The sequence below is a fragment of the Chiroxiphia lanceolata genome, chromosome 9, assembly GCF_009829145.1.
Source record: "Chiroxiphia lanceolata isolate bChiLan1 chromosome 9, bChiLan1.pri, whole genome shotgun sequence".
NCBI classification, from domain to species: domain Eukaryota; kingdom Metazoa; phylum Chordata; class Aves; order Passeriformes; family Pipridae; genus Chiroxiphia; species Chiroxiphia lanceolata.
The window spans coordinates 12,827,241-12,848,043 of NC_045645.1; the positions used below are offsets into that span (position 1 = coordinate 12,827,241).

The 20,803-nt window shown below is 52.0% G+C and overlaps 2 protein-coding genes across 4 annotated transcripts in view; both read left to right on the forward strand.

Annotated features, from left to right (window-relative positions):
• The first annotated feature begins 1,083 nt into the window (after positions 1-1,083).
• On the forward strand, positions 1,084-11,823 carry AK4 (adenylate kinase 4). 2 transcript variants are annotated; one of them, XM_032696321.1, is made up of 5 exons: positions 1,084-1,318; positions 7,697-7,816; positions 9,133-9,305; positions 9,601-9,719; positions 10,532-11,823. In XM_032696321.1, the coding sequence occupies exons 1-5, from the start codon at positions 1,087-1,089 to the stop codon at positions 10,644-10,646; spliced, it is 759 nt and encodes a 252-aa protein (XP_032552212.1). In that variant the 5' UTR covers positions 1,084-1,086; the 3' UTR covers positions 10,647-11,823. The 2 variants fall into 2 exon arrangements, with proteins under 2 accessions (XP_032552212.1, XP_032552213.1); XM_032696322.1 differs by having other exon boundaries at positions 1,105-1,318; positions 9,106-9,305.
• Positions 11,824-14,760: 2,937 nt separating this feature from the next.
• DNAJC6 (DnaJ heat shock protein family (Hsp40) member C6) overlaps positions 14,761-20,803 on the forward strand; it is a 43,906-nt gene continuing 37,863 nt past the window's right edge. Inside the window, exon 1 of one of the 2 annotated variants that reach the window (XM_032696319.1) lies at positions 14,761-15,008. In XM_032696319.1, the coding sequence (XP_032552210.1) occupies positions 14,915-15,008 (94 nt within the window). In that variant the 5' untranslated portion in view covers positions 14,761-14,914. The remainder of the gene's footprint in view (positions 15,009-20,803) is intronic. The other variant, XM_032696320.1, reaches the window with a different exon arrangement.

A 20,803-nucleotide genomic window follows, 5' to 3' on the forward strand; every position in this document is an offset into this window, starting at 1 on the left:
CCGCGCGCGCACGTGACCCGCGCCCGCTTCCGGGGGCGGCGCGGGGGCGCGCGCGGGAGGGGGGGAGGAGGAGGGGTGTGTGCGGTGCGCGCCTCCGCGCGCGGGCACGGGGGCACCGCGGGAGCGCGGCCCCGGCACGGCCCCGGCACGGCCCCGGCACGGCCTCCGCGTGTCCGCGGCAGCGGCGCCCACGAGTGTGACACGCGTGTGCACGGGCATGGCCGTACGCAGACACGGGGGAGAGCCCACCCGGACAGAGCAGGGAGTGACACAAACACGGAGTGACACAGACACACAGGGAGTGACACAAACACACACTGGGAGTGACACACAGGGAGTGACAGACACATGGAGTAAAACACACACACACACTGGGAGTGACACACACATACGGAATGACACAGAGACACACAGGGAATGGTACACACACACACACACACACACACACGCGGAGTCACACACACCACCCCCTCGGTACCACCACCCCTGAGCACCGCGGGCTGTACTTTGCGGTCTCTGTCTGGGCTGTGCATGTGCAGCTGCGATCGCACGCCGTGTATGTGCGACCATTTTCAGCCTGTTTACACGCTGTGCATCCTCTGCGGGCTGTGCGTTCTCCGGCTGTGCATCCACAGGTTGTGCCTTCCCCGGCTGTTTGCAGGCTGTACCTCCACAGGTTGTACCGGTACCATCGCGGGCTGCAGTTGCCGGCCGTGGCCGCAGCCCGCGCGCTCCCGCCCCGCTGTGTCCGCCCCGGTGGTCGCGGTCCCCCGCTGCCCCCCCGGCTCCCTGCGGGCACGGCCGTGCCGGGCGTGCGGGACGTGCCCTGGGATCCCGCGGAGCCGCTTCCATGGGCGGCGCGGCTCCGGGACCTCCCGCCGCTGTGCCCGCCCCGCGCCGAGCCGGGACGTGCCGAGCCGAACCCAGCTGAGCCGAGCCCAGCCGGGCAGAGCCGCGGGGGCCCCGTCGGGCCGCGGGGCTGCGCGGGCGGCTGCGGGACTACAAGTCCCAGGGTGCCGCGGCCCGAGGGGGCGGGCGGGCGGGCGGCGAGAGCGGAGCGGCCGCGGGGCTCCCCCCGCCCTGCTGATGTGTACGGGCGGTGCGGGGGGAGCGGCGGGCGCGGGGCTGGGGAGGCTGACGCGTGTACTGCCCCGCACGGCTCCGGCAGCCGGAATGGCCTCCAAGCTGCTGCGGGCCGTGGTGCTGGGACCCCCCGGCTCGGGCAAGGGGACCGTGTGCGAGAGAATCGCCCGCAGCTTCGGGCTCCAGCACCTCTCCAGCGGGCAATTCCTGCGGGAGAGCCTCGACGGCGGCGACGGTGAGTGCCCGCGGGGCCGCCCCGTCGCGGGGAGCGGCGGGACCGGGATGTTCCTGCCCCGCGCATCTGCGACGGGGCAGCGATGGCGATGGGATGGGGATGAGGACAGGGTAGGGATGGGGATGAAGATGGGAGTGAGATGGAGATGGGGATGGAGATGGGATGGGATCCACATTCTCCCCCCCCCCCCCCCGGATCGACCACAGGTTGTTTTCTTTCCGTGGATTTGGCACAGCTCATTCATCGCCTTCTCCCTCCAGCCTGTGCTGACGGAGCCGCCCGATAAAAGTGGGGTCTGATGCCGCGGGTGCCGTGGGTGTGCGACGGTTTTATCCCTGTCCCAGGTGATTAAGCTCCGGAGAGGTCGGTAGGAATATCCCACCTGCCCGTGCATTGATGGTTAACGGCGGCGTGTATTTGTTATTAATAACTTCATCCTGCCTCAGGTGGCTGTTCAGGGATGGGGGGTAAAACCTAAAGCGGTGGATGGCAGATGGCTGGAATGCTGGTGCACGCTGTGCCCGCACAACACCCACGGTGGGAGGGATGCATTGGGAACACGCATTTGTCCACAGGAGAAACCCTGCTGGGAATATTGCTTCGTGTCATGGGGTGCTGTGGCCAGGGGCTGTGCTGTGCTGTGCCCTGTGGCAGGGCTAGGGGTGTTACAGGGTGCTGGTGTGTGCTCCCCACTCCTTATGAAACTCCTTTCCGGAAGCAGGGAGTTGGAGGAGGTGGGTGTCAGTGCCCACCCCTGCACAGGTTACCCCCTCGAGACTTTTTTTTAGGGCTGGCAACAATCCTGCCTATCCCGTGTCTGACATCCAAGTGCAAACCCCGTGGGAGATGGGATGTGCTGTGCCCGTGTCCTAGGCTGCTGAGGTGCTCTTGGTTCTGGTGAGGCTCTGAAGCAGCCATGCTGCCCCCCAGCTCCTGCTCGGGTTCCTCTGCAGCTGCCATTAGGCAATCCCAGTATGTTTCTTTTTCCAGCAGTTCCTTCTCTCCTTTGCTAATGTGTGAAAGACCGACCCGGGGGGGAAGCTGACTCACTGGGCAGAGGAACGGTGAAACGGTGTGGAGAAAAAACAAGCCAGAGAACATAGAAGTGATTTCCCTTTTTAGAAGGGTGATGAAAACAGGGAGAAAAAATAGGGAGGGTGAAGTTTCGGAGAGGTACGTGGTGGAAGGGCGTTGCACACAGCCCTGTGCTGGTCACTCATGTAAAAATATCCAGATTTCCTTTGGTAAATAAAAAGGACAATAATATTTCCTTTGGAGGGAGGTTGAAAAGTTGGAAAATCTTGATGAGGACTTTGGCTGAAGGATGGAAAGATGGGGTGAAAAGCCAGCAGAGGTGCAGCGTGTGGAGAGGTGCAGCGTGGTGAGACTGTGCCCATCTGGGAACTTCCACAATCAAGTTCTGAATGAGTCACTGTCTTGAATTTTATATTTCAGTTAGTCTCTTGCTGTAGAGCTTCTCTGGGGACACTGGAGAAGGAAGAAGGGGCTGTGAATGGAGTTAGCTGAAGGTGTTTCCCAAAGTGTCTCGCGTATATTCAGTATCCCAAAGGAAACAACACAGAGAAGTGCAGGGAAAGTTACTCAGAAGGAAACCAGCCGTATGTGTGACGTTCGGGTCCCACCTTTGACTCAGCCTCTGCTTACAGCGCTCAGTAAGCTCCAGCTATTTGCTATTTTTTTTTGCTATTTGCTTTGGACAAGCTGTTACATGACTGTGCTGCTGTGTGCCAGCTCTGGGGGAAACCAGGTGGAAGTAGATTCTCTTCCCAAGTTTATCAACTGTTCCACTGGCTTTGCATTGTGGGGGAGCTGGGGCTCTGCAATACCAACAGAATCATTACAGGCTCATCATCCCAGAGGGAGCCATGAATCCAGTGTTTTTAGAGAGTCAATGCACCAGGGATTTTCCTGCTTGCCAGTGCCAGACATAAAGTGGCCGTGGCTGAGGGTTCAGGCTGGGGAGGCACGGAGGGCTCCAGCTGCCAGAAGAAGCTGGAGAACCCAGCATGGAGAGCATTCCAGGCCTGCTGCTGATGTCCATGTTGGCATTCTCAGGGAACAAGGACTTCACAGCCAGGCAAAGCCACTGAATGCGTGGCTGCTCCTGAAGGGCAGTAAGGTGTGCTACAGCAACCCTGCAGTGCATCCGCTCCTGCCCATGTGTCTCTTAATTAGAGTCTCTCAGTGAGTGGCTGCTCTGCTGCAGGAAAAGGCCTTTTCAACATCTTGGAAATCTTAGAGGCTGTGTTTTTGGTGCTAGGCAGGGCTGCTGGAGGGTGGTGAGCCGTTTCCTTGGCCAGTACTTGCCCCGGAACCCAAGTGGTCATCTCTGGTGCTAGTGGCATTCCAGGCTCCAGGACTCTGCAGTTAATTTGCAAAACAACTTAATTGGCTTTGGCTGAGAGTCTGTGAGTCTTGTGTCTGCCCTACTGCTCCCTTTCAGGTGCTTTGTTGGAGGCAGAAGTGGTTCCTATCCCTTCCTCGTGATGGATTTCATTTGTTAGCATCCACCAAGGTACACACAAAACAAAATTCCAAGGGGGATGTGGACTGGCCCCACAGTCCTTCTCCCACCTTTCCCAGGGTTTTTGCTGGCAGAGCCACACTGTCCTGGTTGGTGGTCAAAGCTGAGCTCAGGGGATGCAGCCTGCTAGCCCTCTGCTTTTCCTTGGGGTCCCTGGTATAACCCTGTGTGTGGGAGCAGCTGCAGTGCTCTGGCCATGGGGTCTCCCCCAGCACTGGCTGCTGCCCTCCAGACAGATCTCAGTGTCCATCCAGTGTCATGGCATAAATTTGGAGCCGCTCCAGAATCCGACTCCCCAAAATGACATCCTGATGCTGAGGACAGTGTTGGAACAAGGCCCTGGATTGTGTCAGGAAAAAGGTCCTGAGGTCCCAAAACTGGGGTGACATCTGGTGTGGCTTAACTGCAGTGGAGCACAGACAACTGTGTCACTGCCCTGTTCACACCCAAGGTTTCTCCTCTCTGTTAGTCCAGGTCATGTTGCTGTAGCCTAAATAATAGGAAAAAAAAACATGCTAAAGATTTTGCCATAGGGCAGCAAGTCCGGGGTTATCATGCAGGGTCTGGAGGCTGCTGAGTGCTGTGTTTGGGAACAGCCTCTCCTCCAGCCTGTCCTTCCTGGCCCTGGGAGGCTGTTGTGTGGATCCTGGCCTCGGGATTGGGACATGTCCCTCAGGGCTGTGACTGTGTTGCTGTGATAAAGAGGAACAGATCAGGGCCACGTGGGGGAAGCCACTGAGAGCTGGAAGTCCCATGAGTTAAAGGGCAGATTAAACCCATGGTCATTAGATTAATGGGATTAATCTCATGGGTCAAAAGGCTGGGTTTGAGCTCAGCACAAACAGCACCTAAGGAGCCCTTTGCTACCTGGAGTAACTGCAGAGTAATGCCTGCACTCCCTCTATGCACCCAGCCCCAGCAGTGGGGATTTGGTGCTGTGCAGTTCCACAGGGGTGAGTCCCAGCTCCTTGCGTTGAGGGACTTCGATTTTCCACCCTGCTTGGGAAGGACTGCCCAAACCCTGCTTCCCTCTCTGGCCTGAGGCTGGGGAGGGCTGCATCGGGGTGGAGTCTTACCTGGAGAAGGCTGGGCTTCAGGACTGACAGCTGGTGGACTGGGAAGGGGATAGCAACTGTTCAACTTGGAGTTAAAGGCTGCCTGGAAGAAACTCCAAGGGCTGTGGCTGCTGGGATAATGCATTCCAGCACATCCTGGGTATTGGGGGTCTGGAGACTGGGCAGCTCTGCAGGTCCTTCATGTAAAATCCATGCCTGTTCCTCCTTTGGGAAGGAAGGAGTGGCAGTGCTGCCTGTGCTTTGGAGGAGGGAGAAGCTCCAGGAGCTTTCTGGAAGCATTCAGCACTCTGTGCTGGTGTGTGGACCCCCACGGTAACGCATTCCATGTCCCCGTGCTGGTATGTCCCCCGGCACACACGGCAGGCACAGAGGAGCAGCATTCCCAACAGCAGGAATTGTCCATCACAGAGCAGTGGAGAGCTGACCACCCATATCAGGGGCGTGGGAAAGCTGCAGCCTCTGGGATGCAGGACTGTGGGCCTGTATTCCCAGACTGTATTCCCAGCCCCAACTGGGGCTTGGTGTGTTTTGGTTTGCAGCTCCAGGCCCAGCTCCAGCAGCCCTGCCGAGCCACAGCCGGTCCCTCGGATGGCCACCCCTCCTCGGGGTGACAACCAGACCTTCTGTGGCAGCTGCAGCCTCTGTGGTCACCGGCTCTGCCCCAGGAGCAACCCTGCCCCGAGGACATTCCTGCCCTGGGAGCATCCCTACCCCAGGGATCAGCTCTGCCCTGCCAGGGAGCACGTTCCCTGCGAGCCTCTGGCACTGTGCAGACCATGTGAATAAATATCAAACGATGTAGGCAGATGCAATACTATTTCTGCCCTCGCAGGTCTCCATGCTGGTTGCATAAGTGTATCATTTCCATCGGTGAGTCCTTTGCTTTCCTGAGCAGGATCACTGCCGGCAGCGCCGGTGACGTCTGGGCAGTGACAGAGAACTTGTCATTGAGAAAAGGTGTTTTCTGCCCTTGGTTCCTGGCAGTCACTGTGGCCCTGAGCAAAGAGCTGCTCAGCAGGGTGAGCTGGAATGCCTTTATGGATCAGAGGGAGTGGGATGTGATCCCGGTCCCTGCGGTGACTCAGCCTCGCAAGCCGGTGAGTCAGCGCCGGCTGCCTGCCCATTGCGAGGCAGGTTGGATTCTGGATTCCAAAATTCTTGATTCTCGGCCCCTGGTCCAAGAGGAAAGGGGCTGGACCTCTTCTGGTGTCAGGAGAAGGACTTGTCACACACAGTGGGAAAGAATATTTGCATTTTCCCAGCAGTTCCTTTGGATTTTGGATTCAACCCAGGAGCCCCACCTGCCCTGCTTTCCAGCCAGGCATCCTCTGCAGATCATTTTGGGAGTTCACAAGGTTTCCTGCACACACCCAACCCCATACTCCCAGGGGGATCTGTTTGGGCTGGTTTCTCCCTTAGATCAGATGAATTCTCTCCAAGAACTGTATAGCTTGCAAAAACCCCCTCCTGCAGCTCAGGAATTCATCCCACAGCCAGGTGCACGTGCTGCCCGCTTTGACATCTTGCTGCAACCTGGAAAACCAGAGCCTGCCTCAAAATGCAGGATCCTGTGGCTTATTTTTAGAGAGGACTCATACTTTGAGAGGGCTAAAATGTGCTGTCCTCACCAGAAATCGTGCAACAAACAGATTGCAAAACTGTTCATTTCTGGTGACAAATGCTATTTCAGCTGCTGTGGGAAGAAGAGAAGGTGTCTTTTGGGTCCCGGCCCAAGGGGAAAGAGGCTGGACTTCTCCTGGTGGCAAGAGCAGGACTTATCACACATAGGGGCAAAGAATATTTGCATTCCCCAAACAGTTTCCTTGTGTCTCCGAGTGGCTCCAAGAAAATCACAGGCAAACTGTAATCACGGAATGGTTTGGGTTGAAAGACCATCTAAACTGGGGAGGTTGGAACAAGGTCCCTTCCAACCCAAACCAGTTTGTGATTCTATGATCTTCTAGTTCTACCCCCTGCCATGGGCAGGGACACATTTCCCGAGCCGAGATTGCTCCAAGCCCTGTCCAACCTGGCCTTGGACACTTCAGGGACGGGGCGTCCAGGGCTTCTCTGGGCAAACTGTACCAGGGCCTCCCCACCCTCACAGGTAGGAATTCCTTCCCAATTTCCCATCTAACCCTGCTGTCTGTCAGTGAGAAGCCATTCCCCTTGTCCTGTCACTCCAGGCCCCTGTCCAAAGTCCCTCTCCAGCTTCTAAGAGCAGCTGAAGCCGAGTGATGCAGGAGCCAGGCAGAAGCCCAGGAAGGAGTGTTTACCTTGCAATTACATGTCAATTATGTTCTCAAGGATTTGCTTTTGGGAATAACTTTCTTATCAGAGCATATCTTAAGTAGAGGCTCTGAAATCTTCAAGCCCTGTGGGTGGGAAGCAGGTTCAGTGTCTTCAGGACATTTCATACCTGTGCCAGTGTCATCTGTAACTGCACTGGATCCATTTCCTGAACCAAACGAGCTCCATATGTTGGCACATCCAGCTGGTGCCAGTGCCCCTTGCTCTGTCAGCCAAAGGCTTGGCTGGGATCACCATGTTCCTGCTCTCAAGTATCTCAGGTATTTCCATTTCTCCAGCAACAAAATGACCATGTGGCCCCAGCTACCAAGAGCAGCTGTGAGCAGAGCGATGGATGAGCCATTTGAGAGGACAGGCAGCATTTGAGGGGGAGCGATATTTTTAAACTGGAAATGTCATGGGGGTTTTTTTATTGCTCTTGGGTTTTTTATTTCTTCTCTTGAACAGAAGTTGGTGTCTTGGCAAAGCAGTACCTTGAACGAGGCCTTCTGGTGCCCGACCACGTCATCACGCGCGTGATGATGACGGAGCTGGAGAAGCGGCGGGAGCAGCACTGGCTGCTCGATGGTGAGTCCCCTCTGGACAAGAAAATGCCAGCCCCCCTCAAAACATCATCTTGCTGCTAATGGTTTGGCAATACCAGGAGAGAGAAAAGCCAGAAGGTGCCTTTGCTGGTGGAGGGAGGGGAGGCAGGAGCCGACCTGCTGGCAGGGACATCTGCCTGCGGGTCTTTCTTCCCCCTGCCCTTGGCAGTAGCACGTGCGTGTCCAGCTGAACCTTTGGCACGCGGCCGGGAAAGGGGGTGGGTTGTTCATGAAGCAGAGCCAGAGAGCAGAGCAGAGCTGGAGACACACCAAAAAAAACCTCTTACTGCCTCCACATGTGTGTGAAGTGGTTCCTCAAAGCCAAAAGCCACCTGAGGTGGAGGGGGAGGAGACGCTGAGAGCAAACAGGTAAGGCCAGGTGTCCTTTTCCATGGCAGCAGGGTTGGAACTGGAATCAAACAATCACAGATTCCAGTTGGAACTGGAATCAAACAATCACAGAATCCCAGAAGGGTTTGGGTTGGGAGAAACCTTAAAGCTCATCTTGTTCCACCCATTGCTATGGGTAGGCACACCTTCCAGTAGCTCAGGTTGCTCCAAGCCCCATCTAACCTGGCCTTGAACACTTCCAGGGATTTGCCAGCCACAGCTTCTCTGGGCAACCTGTCCTCTGAGAGAAGAATTTCTTCCCGATATCCCACCTAACCCTGCCCTCTGGCAGTAGGAAGCCATTCCCTCTTGTCCTGTTCCTCCAGGCCCTTGTCCAAAGTCCCTCTCTATCTTTCTTGTTGGCTCCCTTTGGATCTTTAAGGTCCCTTCCAACCCAAACCATCTTGGGATTCTATGATTCTGAGCTCCCAGCTACTCAGTGGCTTTTCCAAAGCAAAGGTACTACCCACCACCTTCAGAGGACAGGACCATTTGATCACAGTGTCCTTGATGCCCTCCATGTAAACCAGCAGCTTGTCCCTTATCTATGTACAGCACTTTGTTTCCTTCAGGTTTTTCCTTGTAATTCCAGCATTTCTTCCTGTTTTGCTGTTGCCTGTTCCCTCCTACTTGCCCCCAGCCCCCGTGCAGGGACACCAGACACGTCTTTGCAGGAAAACCTGAGCCCACAGCGACCTATGTGTCATATTTCAGGAGCTGGTGCTGTGGGAGCTATTTTTTATTGTAGGCATATGGTGGTGTCTGCCTTTCACACCACTTGTGCTACAGCACAGGGAGGAGCTGCAGTGGGTTTGCAGCTCTGGAGCTGCGTGATGGATGGGTTTGGTTCCATTCTTGCTGCTTTTCTACCTCTCATTCCAGCCCCTTTACATTGTGGTGACTACACAGGTTTTCCTCGCACACTGGGACAAGCCAAGGCGCTGGACAGGATCTGTGAGCTGGACCTGGTGATCAGCTTGAACATTCCCTTCGAGACGCTGAAAGATCGTCTGAGTGCCCGCTGGGTCCACCCGGGCAGTGGGAGGGTCTACAACATGGACTTCAACCCCCCCCATGTCCAGGTAAGAGTCCATGGAGCCGCCTGGGAATGATCCACGAAAGGAAAAGATCAGACGAGCTTTTCTCTTCATGAGCTGGGATCCTGAAAAAAGCATTGAGAAAGCAATCCCAGGTAGTAGCACTGAGCACCGATTTGCCTGAGGAGTTATGCTAAATGTTAACAGGAATATGGGATTTATGCTAAATACTGTCCAGGATGGTGGATGGATGCAGAGCAGGATGAGGTGTTTGTCAGGGAGCTCCAGTTGGATGATGGGGCTGGTGGCCACATCCCCTGATGGTGTTTCCCTCCTGCAGGGCATCGATGACCTGACGGGAGAGCCCCTGGTGCAGCGCGAGGATGACAGACCCGAGGCTGTGGCTGCCAGGCTCAGAAAGTACAAAGATGCTGCAAAGCCTGTAATAGAGTTGTACAAGTGAGTTGGACCATGAGAAGAAAATCACAGCATGCCTGTAAAAACAGGCCCGAGTGCTGTTTCACCAGCCCAGTCCTGTGCCCACATCCCCACAGACCCAGGAGCCCCGGCACGGCCCCAGCAGATTTTTGGGATGCAGATCACTGTGCTCAGCAGCACAAGCCCAGCCTTTCATTGCAGCCAAGCCCTGGCCCCGGAGGGGCCTCCCTTGGAGGGAGTAGGTTGATCTAAAGGAATTCACAACTCCTGTTTGTCTTGCTGGGCTCCACAAAGAGCTTTGCTGGGGCTGGCCAATGGGAGGGATATTTTGGCTGTGGCGGAAGGCACAGATCCAGGGTGGTCCATGCCATGCAAAAATCAGTCCAGGGCCCTGGGGGGGTTGAGTGGAACATGGGGTGGTTGGCAAGAGGGCAGGAGAAGGGCAAGACTCCGGCGCTGGCTCGGATGGGTCTGCTGGGAGCACAGGAGTGTTTCAGGGCTTGTCCCCTGGTAGTTTGGGGCAGTTGTGCCCTGGCCAACTTGGGAATAGATGGATTAATGTAGGGTGACAATCCACTGCTGAAAAGGAGCGAGATCCTGGGAGTGTTTTTAAGTGCAGAAGTGGTCCTTGAGGGGCCAAAATCGCCCTTGCAGGAGACGGGGGAGAATCACAGAATCCTGGAATGGTTTGGGTTGGAAGGAACCTTAAAGACCATCTTGTTCCATCGGCAGGACACCTTCCATTAGGTTGCTCCAAGCCCCGTCTGACCTGCCTGTGGATACCCCTGTCCACGGGAAGGCCGGTGCTGACCTCTTCTCCCATCTATTTCCAGGAGCAGAGGCATCCTTCACTCCTTCTCGGGCACTGAGACCAACAAAATCTGGCCCTATGTGTACACCCTGCTGTCCAGCAAGATCCCACCTGTTCTCTCGGACGAGGAGAACTAAACACTTGTGCCAAGGACCAGGAGTTCACTCCACCATGGATTTGGTTCCTCTGTGCAGTGCCAGGGCTGTGCTCAGATTAGGTGATGGTGTACTGGGTGCCATTGGTGGGTGCCAGTATAGCCAGTGTCAGGGTGAAAAGATCTTTGTTTAAAAGGTCAGATTTGTTAGAATAAGGGTTTTTTTCCTCTTTTGAGGCTATAAATTATTCCTGCCTATGGTCCATCATGGATCAGTGATGCAGACCCAGGTAGTGATCATTCCAGGTTTACACAGCTTGCCATGGTGTCCTTGCCACCCCTTTCCAACCCCCAGTCCCTGTTTGAGCCTATAATGTGCCATCCTGTTGCTCCACAGGACTATTTACTGCTGAGTACTCTCTAGGTTGAGTTTTCTTTCCTATAAATTATTTTACATTAAATTTATTTCTTAGAGAAATAAAGCTCTAGAAAGCAACACTTAGCCCAGTGGGAACTGGGGAGCAACATGGAAAACATGTATACTACAAAGCTCAGAGATGTGAAGATCACATTTCCAGCATTAATATACATAAAAGAGGGAAAACATTGGAGGAAAAATACACACTTGTACTCCTTCCATAGAGAGAGATGAATTCCATTTTATAAAAAGCTGCTGTACAGTCTGGTTTTTTGGAATGCTGTGAGTGAGCAGGATCTGGGCTGGGAATGAGTAGCACTCCTTACCTTGTTTATGGCTTTTAATACTACAAGATAGTCATGTTATAAGAGTTTCTCCTGAAGATTTATGTGTGCTTCAGTTTTGGGGAGAAATCAACTCATTCCATCTTCTGTGCTGCCTTTGTCCCTGAGGTCTCCTGGCCATGGGGGTTCCCTAAGCTGTTCCTGCTGTGGCTGCAGCATCCCCGGCTAAATGACTCCCTATCCATAAAATCCCAGAGATCCTTCTTTTCTTGGGATGCATCCAGGGGCTGCTGAGGTGTTTCCCCATGATTTACAGCACCATTGGAGTGTGTTGGGGCCAGGCAGAGTCACTTTTCTCAACTGGAAGTACTGTCACCCTCTTTGGTGGTGGGATGCAGTACCTAAGCAATGGGGACATTCCCCTTGTCTCCTCAAGTTGCCTTATTTTATAGCCTATATATTTAAGAAAAAAAAAAAGCAAGATGTGTATTTTTAAAGGTTTAAAACAAACAAAAAGCTCTGAATTTTAGCATTGTCTTTTGGGATCTCTGCAGGGAGCTGCTGGATCTGCAGGACGAGCTGTCTGCCAGGGGTGCTCATAGGAGGGCACAAACCTGTCACTCCCTACCACCTCTTTGATTAATTAGAGCAGCCTGGGCACGTTTCTACTGCTGGACTGTCTCTGGGTTTACTTTTGCTTGGAGAGTGGCCCTGCAGCGGGAGAGGGGGAGTGGCTTTTTTAGGGATGCATGGGCTCCACGTGTGAAACTTCAGCGCACTCCCAGGTTTATTTATCACAGCTGAGCCTCCTCTATCCTTGTGCTGTTGGAAGAGCTCCTGATGTTTGCTCTCTCTGTCAGAGCCAGCTTTGTCCTGGTGCTCTCCCACCAATGGAGCCGGAAGGGGCATCTTCCAAACACCATCACTGCCCATGTGCCACCTGCTCATCACCTGCCTGTGGGTGAAAGCAGCGCCAGGGGAGTGCTCCCACCCCACTCTGGGTGGGAATTTTCCAGATTGTCAGGGATTGTCAGGTTTCACTGCTGTCCCCAGGGGCCTTTCCTTTTCCCTAGAGCTCCCCTGCTGGGAGGCCACAAATCTTCCACCCCCCAATGAAATCCTCTTTAAGAAAGATTTTAGATTTTCCCATGACCCTCAGATGAAGGTCTGGGCTGGTTTTAACACAAATCTAGAAATAGCCAAAACGTGTGTGCTGTTTTCTTTCTAACAGCATTGGGCACGAGGGGAGGAGATGATGGGGGGTGGGGAGGAATTTTTTAGGCTATAAAAGCAGCCTGGCCATGGTGGGTGGCTCTGCCAGGGCTGAATGCTGGGCAGTGGAGCTGCTCCCTGTTTTGCCTTGCCCACCTCTTGTGTCTCATCCTTTCCTCCTGCAAAATCCCTCCTGAAGAGAGACTTCTCCCATGCAATGCCCCGTGGCAGGACAGTGTTTGCAGATGCCTTTGCCCCAGGAGAGCCACCTGAGTGCTTCTTTTCCAGGCTCTGAGCCCTATAGTAGGTATAGAAATCCCATGACTGTGCATGTCCAGCCCTCGGGATGGATTTTTCTACCAGACTTGTCGTACGTTGCATTTTCATAGACCAAATTCCAGCAGGGATGGGGTCCCATCCCTCCCATCCCCCTCACCCTCCCCTTTGGTACTTAACTGTGAATCTTAGACCTTTTGTAAAGTGATAGCAATTTTGTACTGACCTGAGATACTGTGTGGTGGGAGGAGGGTCTCCCCCCTGGAATGTCAAGCTGAGTTTTCTTCCTGGAGTTTCTTCCCGGTGAATCGCTGCAGCTCTGCTACTGCTCAAATGATGTAAATAAAGGTTTTCTCCTGCTGATCCCTGTGCTGGCAGTGTTTATGTGTGAGTTATATCTTCACAAGGCTGGGTTTCTTTGTAGGAGCTGAGGAGGAGAAGCATCCCCACTTGAACATGGAAAATCCCCCCAGTTTTGGTCTTGGGAGCAATGCTGCTCTTTGAGTCCTGTCTTACAGCCAGGATACATTATTTGATATAATTTGATATACATTATTTGATATTATTTGATACAATTTGATATACATTATTCGATATAATCAAAAATATTGGTTAAAAATCCAATTCTGACAATGCAGATGATGCCACTTCCTCCTGCCCTTCCATCCTGATCATAGAATCATGGAATCCCATATTGGCTTGGGTTGGGAGGGACCTTAAAGCCCACCTTATTCCACTCCCCTGCTGTAGGCCGGGAAACCTTGTTGCATAAAAAGTGGGGGGTTTTTTCCTATTTAACTTCCCCCAATAACGTCCTGGAGAGCATTAGGCCCAGGGAGGCTCTGGCTGTTGCCTGTGCCCCGTGTAATCTGTCACGTGTGGTTGGGACTGGGAATTAGACACCCTAAGCTGAAGTGCCTCCTCCCAGCGCCACCAGTTCGCAGATCCCAGAACCTTTTGCTTTTTCCTTTCATTCCCAAACAGCAGCTCGGGGTTCTCAGTTCCCTGTTTGGAGGAAGCAGAGACTCAGGAATTATTAGGAGAGTAAAACAACAGGGTGATAAGCAGTGAAGCTGCTGCCTGGGAGGTGAGAGAGCAGAGGCACAGCTGAGAGTCAGCCTTGGTGTCCGTGGGTGAAGGAGCCAGAGCCAGCAGGAGGGATGTGGGTGAAGCCAGGGTTAAGGATCGTGGCAATCCAGAGGCAGAGGAGGGATGTGTTGCATCCATGCAGTTCTGCCTGAGGGTGCAAGGGCAGACAAACGCAAGGAGGAAAAAGCTATATAAGCTAGAAAATGAACTCAGTCTAAAACCAAAAGTTTGGAGGTCAAAATCAGAGGAATATGTGCAGAGTGCCAAAATCCAGCTGGGACCAAAGCCTTGTTGTCAGGGGAGCTGGGGGGCACAAGGGACACGTCTCCATCCCTACAGCCTGACCTGCAGCACATGCTGGAATGCCTCTGGCCAGTCATCACCATCAATTGCTCCAGGGGAGCTTCAGGTTGGATATTAGGCAAAATTTCTTCATGGAAAGGGTTATCCAGCCCCGGCACAGCTGCCCAGGGCAGTGGTGGAGTCCCCATCCCTGGAGAGATTTAGAAGCCTCGTGGTTATGCCACTTGGGAGGTTCAGTGGTGGCCTCAGCAGTGCTGGGGGAACAGTTGGACTCTTACGATCTTAAAGGGCTTTTCCAACCTAAATGATTCCATAATTCTATTTCCAATTGTATGTTTACAGCATCACTTACTGCTTGCCTGCCTGGAAGTGCCTACAGTGTGCTTGGATCAGCACACTGCCCTTTTCCCAGCTCTGCAAAGCTTTAACATGCCACATCTCTGCTGAATCCATCCAGCATGTAACATTCTCCAAAAAAAAAGAAAATTAGAGAAAAGGAAAAAAAAAGCTGCCTGAGGTTTGTGCTGGGTGGCTCAGACCTGCAGACTCCAGATCCTAATCCATGCCACATTTTAGACGATGTGATATGTCTGCCTCCATCCTCATCCTTTCCTGAGTCTCTGTAATCCCAAAAATAACCCAGCAGGGCCCCGTAGCGTCGCGCAGTTCCCAGGCAGCAGCAGCGTCCCAACCCATGGCCGTCGCCCCGTGACCCGGGATTGCCGCTGGATGACGAGCGGAAAACCGGCGTGCGGGACACGGCCGGGCTCCCCATCGCTGTGCAGGAGCCGGGAGAGGAGGATGCACGGGGCTGAGGAACAAGGTAAGCAAAGCTTCCATGAGATTTCCATGGAAGACCAGCGAGACGGGGCGCGAGCAAATTTGGGGATGTTGTTTACGGCACATTTGTGCTGAGTAATCACCGTGAAGACACGGTGGGATCCCGCAGCTCTGGATAAAGCAAAAAACCCCCCTGCTTTAAAGCCTGATTATATAATAGGGTGGAGGGAAGGAATTGCACAGAAAACTGCTTCTGCTGGCAGGGCAGCACCTGCTGGGAAGGTGCTGAAATTTGGGAAGGTACACCTGGGCATGGAGGGTTTGATAACCCCGAATGCCGCCGGCTCCGCAGACCTCGATAGGAACGTGAGCATCTCTTCTTGCACCCCAAAATAGGGGGTTGTGCATTTAGGGCTGTGAGAGCTATTTAGGCTGATTGAATTAAAAAAAAAGTGATTTTTCAGGCTTAAAATAAGAAGTGTAATGGATTATTATTTATATAGCTTCTATGTGGACAGAACTGTCCCTCTTGCAGGAGAGGGGTTGGTGGAGATGTCGGTACAGAAATGCCTCTCGCTGTGAATCCCCCGCGAAGCTGACCTTCAACCCCCCCATTTTGTATGCTGAGGCAAGCACGGAGCTGCATTGCCTTTAAAAACCCCTTTTCAGGCCAAAAAAAGAGATCAAATATGTAGCTAAATGCAGACATCCCTACCTTTGCTGTGGTCCTGCTGAGCCAGCCCCAGCCGGGTGCTCTGGGAGGGGACAGCAGGGATGGGGTGGCTGTGGGGGCTTTCTACCCCCTGCAGCACCAGGTAGGTGTTTATCCCCCTTGGCACCACCACGGGAGCACTGTGACTTTAAACCAGGACATATTTCATGTCTTGCTGGTGTACTTATGCCTGTTGTTACTATAGTCTTGTTTTGGATACCGCCGAGGAGAGGAGGAGGAGGAGGAGAGGGAGGAGGAGGAGGAAGGTGAGGGATATTTTGATCAGGTGTGCAAACTCCAGACTTTATTCTCCTGCATTTGGACCAGGGCCTCCATCTTCTGCTATCCCTCCAGCCGCGTATTTCTGTTCGTCATAGCCATCCCTAAGGAAAAAAAAAAATAAAATCAGCGTACCCAGCAATTCCGGTGGCACAGGCGGCACGGCGGCCACCCGGGTGGCACTATATTTAGCCTGCCGTGACACAGCCGCCTTGTTTATGATCCCAGAAATGCTCCCAGCTGATAGATGCAGCATTTTGGAGTGGCTGCAGCCATTAAGGAGGAACTGATTTTGTCCTTGAGCCTGGTTTTTGCCGGCAGCGTTAAGTGCCAATGTTTAATTGCTGACCCAACTAATCTGCCGTGCCGACGGCTTTGCCCTGCTGCAGCCTAATCCTGGGGCCTCTCGCTGCACCTGCGGCCTGCCAGTGCTCAAAGCTGGGGTTTTGGGGCAGGATTTGCTGAAATCCATCTTGCTTTGCTGTAAAAATATGGTAGCAGCCTATGGATTATGAGGAAGAGGGAATCGTTGGATCGTGGAGATGGAGAGATTGGTACCAGATGTGCCACCTAGGTTTTGGGGTGAAAATTGGGCTGCTGGGGCTTGACACTGTGGGTTTTACCAGAGCCTCAGCTCTGATCAGGTGGCTGAAAATCACCTTGTGAAGGGAATTAGCACCGTCAGCATGAGAGGGATGTAGGAAAGGATATAACCCATCCACAATGAACAGCTGGACCCAAAGGGGTGGCTACTCCTCTCCTGGAATCACAGAAATCATTCAGGGTGGAAGAGACCTATAAGATCATTGAGTCCAACCATCAACCCAGCCCTGCCAAAGCTCCAGAGATGATGGGATGCTCCAGAGATTAGGAGATATCAGAAGCTGCTGTAGAGCTTCTCATGGGGGGTCTGATCATTGCTGGATGTGTGGCATCTCATAGTGCTCAGATTTGGGAGAACAAGGTCTGGAAATCCCAGCTGTGCCTGTACCAGACAGAGATACTGTAATTCCCATCTGCCATAAAAATTAGATTATAGAAGATTCTTCAGGGGTGGAGAAAGCAGCCGTGGGAAGTTCTCCCCATTAAAATGCTATAAATAGTAGTTTACTATTTATATGAAAGTATAAATAATTAATGCTTTATGCTAATATTTCTATTAAGTTAATATTTTATAGTATTTTTAGTATTTTATCGTAATTTTAAATATTATTATACTGAACTATAAACAATATTTTATGAGCCCTTACAGTAGATTACATCCCAATAGTGTATGAGGCCCTGTTTGATAGGCACTTTAAACAACATGGATTTCTTTCTACTGAACAAATCCTTGTCTCCAGTAGCCAGAAATAATGAAGATGGGAAATTATATCATTTACATCCCTAAATTATGGCTGCGAAGCATAATGGAGAAATTGGGTATGCAGAACAAAATCAGGCAGGGAGACTGAGGCGAGGACCAGGATTTGCTCCAAACCCTCTGAAACAGGATTTTTGCCATGCAGGAAACTTGGGAATTTATTCCTTTTCCCAAACCATGTGTAAGGCAAAAAAGAAATGACCCAACATCCACTTGAATTCCTTTTCCAAGTAATAGTTTTCATGGAAAACTTTCCAGATAGAGCAGTTTGCTCTCAGCTAGCAGAGGTTTCCTTGTGGTTTGATGTCTGTGTGGGGGTCTCTTATCCAGGCACGGTGGGGTGGGATGCACCAGGCTCTCCCATTTCCTCTCAGCACACATTTCCTCCTGGAATTTCTTTTCCACCCTGACAGATTTTTGCAGGTATTTAAACTAAAGCACAACCACACACAGCTCCCAGCCTGGGAGCCACACGGTGTAATTATTCCAAAGCCACGTGGTGCAGACCAGCCCCTGCAATATTGCTTTCTGCTGAGTCAGCACAATTCATCTGCATGTCCATGGAGCTTTTGTGTCTTGAAGGCATTCCAGGAGTGCACTCCCAGATGAGAGACCAAGCTGTGGGATCCACAAGAGCCTGATTCAGTCGGTGCTGTGGGAAACAGCACAGTGGGGTTTGTTACCTGTCCTGGTGTAAATGCGTCACCAGGAGAAGGATGAAGGTGTCCATCCCCAGCCTTATCCCTGCCTGGCTCCAAGGGGCTGTGATGTCCCTGAGGACCAGACTCCTGGCATCCTGCATCCAAAGTCATAGAAACCTGGAATGGTTTGGGTTGGAAAGGACCTTAAAGTTCATCTCGTTCCACCCTCTGCCATGAGCAGGGACATCTTCCACTATCCCAGATTCCTCCAAGCCCTGTCCAACCTGGCCTTGGACACTTCCAGGGATAGGCCAGACACAGCTTCTCCTTGCAACCTGTACCAATTGCAATCTATTCACACCACAATGCAACTGGGTGTCTCTCCCCTTGAACCTCATCCCAAACTGCAGAGAACCACACGGATTGAACCATCACCATGGGCGACAGCACATTGGCCTTGTGGAGTCTGCTTGAGTATCACTCTGGAAACGATGAGTGTTATAAATCTGAACCCACACTGCCTCAGGATGATGCAGATTGCATGAGCTGAGACAGACATAATTTTTTAATGTTTTATATTGCAGTCAGAACAACAAAACTCCAATAATATAATTTTTCTCTTTAGTATTAGATAAAAATTGTGCTACCAAATTCTGGCAGATGGTAGAACCACATTAATAGGGAGGTGTTGGGTTTCTGGTCAACACTCCTGTGCCATCAGATTCACCTCTACCTCCCCACCCTGTCCCTTATGACTTCTCTTCTATATCCATCCAAGACAATCTGTCCCATTGAAACCTGGAGCGAGGATGTTTCCCCTGGTCCATTCCTCCCCTGAAACTCTCATCCCATACATCCTAAAGTGCAATAACCATGGGAGTGGGCGAGGTGGGTGACAGTCTTTAGCATGTGTAGGCAGTGCCAGCTGTGATTTCCCTCTGTTTTCATGGAAAAACTGTTTTCATTGAGGGATCCTTGTTTGGAGCTACCTGAGAGCCACGACCTGACCATTTTCATTAAGTTATTTGCTGCTGGAGCCTGACCCTGAGCACAGCAGCTGGAGCTGATGCAACCCCAGGACGACACTTGGTTGTATAATTTTTCTCCCTGTTTTTACCAACGGCTATTTTCCAGTGCAAACAACACCCAATGCTCATATTTTTCTTAGGATTTAACCACTTCCCTCACAGTGAATGAGAAATGATGAATAAATGGTAGTTAGGTCGCAAAATATCTGATTTTTACCGAAATACCTGATTTTTGAATGGCTATACAGCCTTCAATTTTCCAACAGGGACTTCCTGAGCCAACAGTTCCTATTTAACAGCCTCTTATAGATCCGTTTCCTGTACATTTATCCTCTTTCTTTGTGAACCATGTACATTTTTAGCATCTCCAACAGCCCTTGGCAAGCAGTTCTGCAGCTCAGCATTGCTGAGGAGCCATGAAAATCCTTGAATACTCCAAAACAAAGTCTTGGGCTGGAATGAGTAAGTTGTGTATCATCCCTGACAGCACTTTAACAAGACTAAAAGGCATGAAATAAAAAATATGCTGACACAGCACTACACTTAATTGTGTGGGCTCTCACAAAGAGGAAAGGATGGGAGAGAAGATAGAGAGAGAGTTGAACACTTGTCACATCCTAAGTCATCCTCAGTGGGGACACTTGAGCAGCTGAAGCTCCAGCTGCCAGCCAGGCACTGACACTGTGCTGGGTTTCACTGCAGCAAAGGCTCGAGGCTTCCTCTAATGAAGGAAAACAAAGGTTAAATTGAGTCTAATGCTTAAAGCCAACTCAAACCATCTCAGAGGCCTGTTTGCTTTTTGTTAGAGATGAACAAGACAGCAAGACCCAGATTGGAAGGTCCTGAACATCATGGCAGGTTAATAAGGGATTAGGTCATTTAACCCACCTTCATTTCCACATGAATCCCCACACACCAGCCCTGTTTGCCCCTGGCACACCACATCCCACGCTGAGAACACTGCACTGCTCACGGACAGGCGGTGACAGCTTCTTATTCCTCCAGCAAAGCCATGCAGGGACATATTCCTACATCCAGAGAAAGGGACCACATGGCCATCCTTGATTCCAGTCCAGATAACACTTATTATCCCCAGCACAAGTCCAGACACTGCTTTGAAATCATATTTCTGGCCCAGTACCAAGAGCCTGGACCCGGTTTGCTGTCACGTACCTGTTCCCAGAGAAGTGCAGGGGGATCGATGCTCCTGGGCAGCCCATGGCACTGCCCAGTCATGAATGGAGCCTCCAGATGAGACGCAAGGAAGTGTGATCCTTGCTGTACAGCTCACAAAACACATGGAAGGTGTCCCTGCCCATGGCAGGGGGTGGAACAAGATGAACTTTAAGGTCCCTTCCAACCCAGACCAGTCTGTGATTCTGTGAGTCTGTAACTCTGAGGCTCTGAGGGCTCTGAGCAACCTGGTCTAGTGGAAGGTGTCCCTGCCCATGGCAGAGGTTTGGAACTAGATGATCTTCAAGGTTCCTTTCCCACTCAAACCATTCCATGATCCGGTGATTCTATGACTCTATGCACGTACACCCAGACTTCTTGCAGAAACACCTTGCACAGGGAGAGTTCAGCACTCACAGTGGGATATCTTTGGAACAAATGTTCACTATATTGAGTTTTAAAGGCATTGCTCCAGATATTAAATTAATTTTCAAGCTATATTTTTAATTCTAACAACAGCCCCCCTTCTTAATTGTGTTCATGAAGAATTAAGAGTGTAATATTTCACATGAACTGTTCAGCTAATTGGAGGAGAGGTGGAGAAAATGAAATTGCACCTCAGTACAGTTGATGCTTGATTAC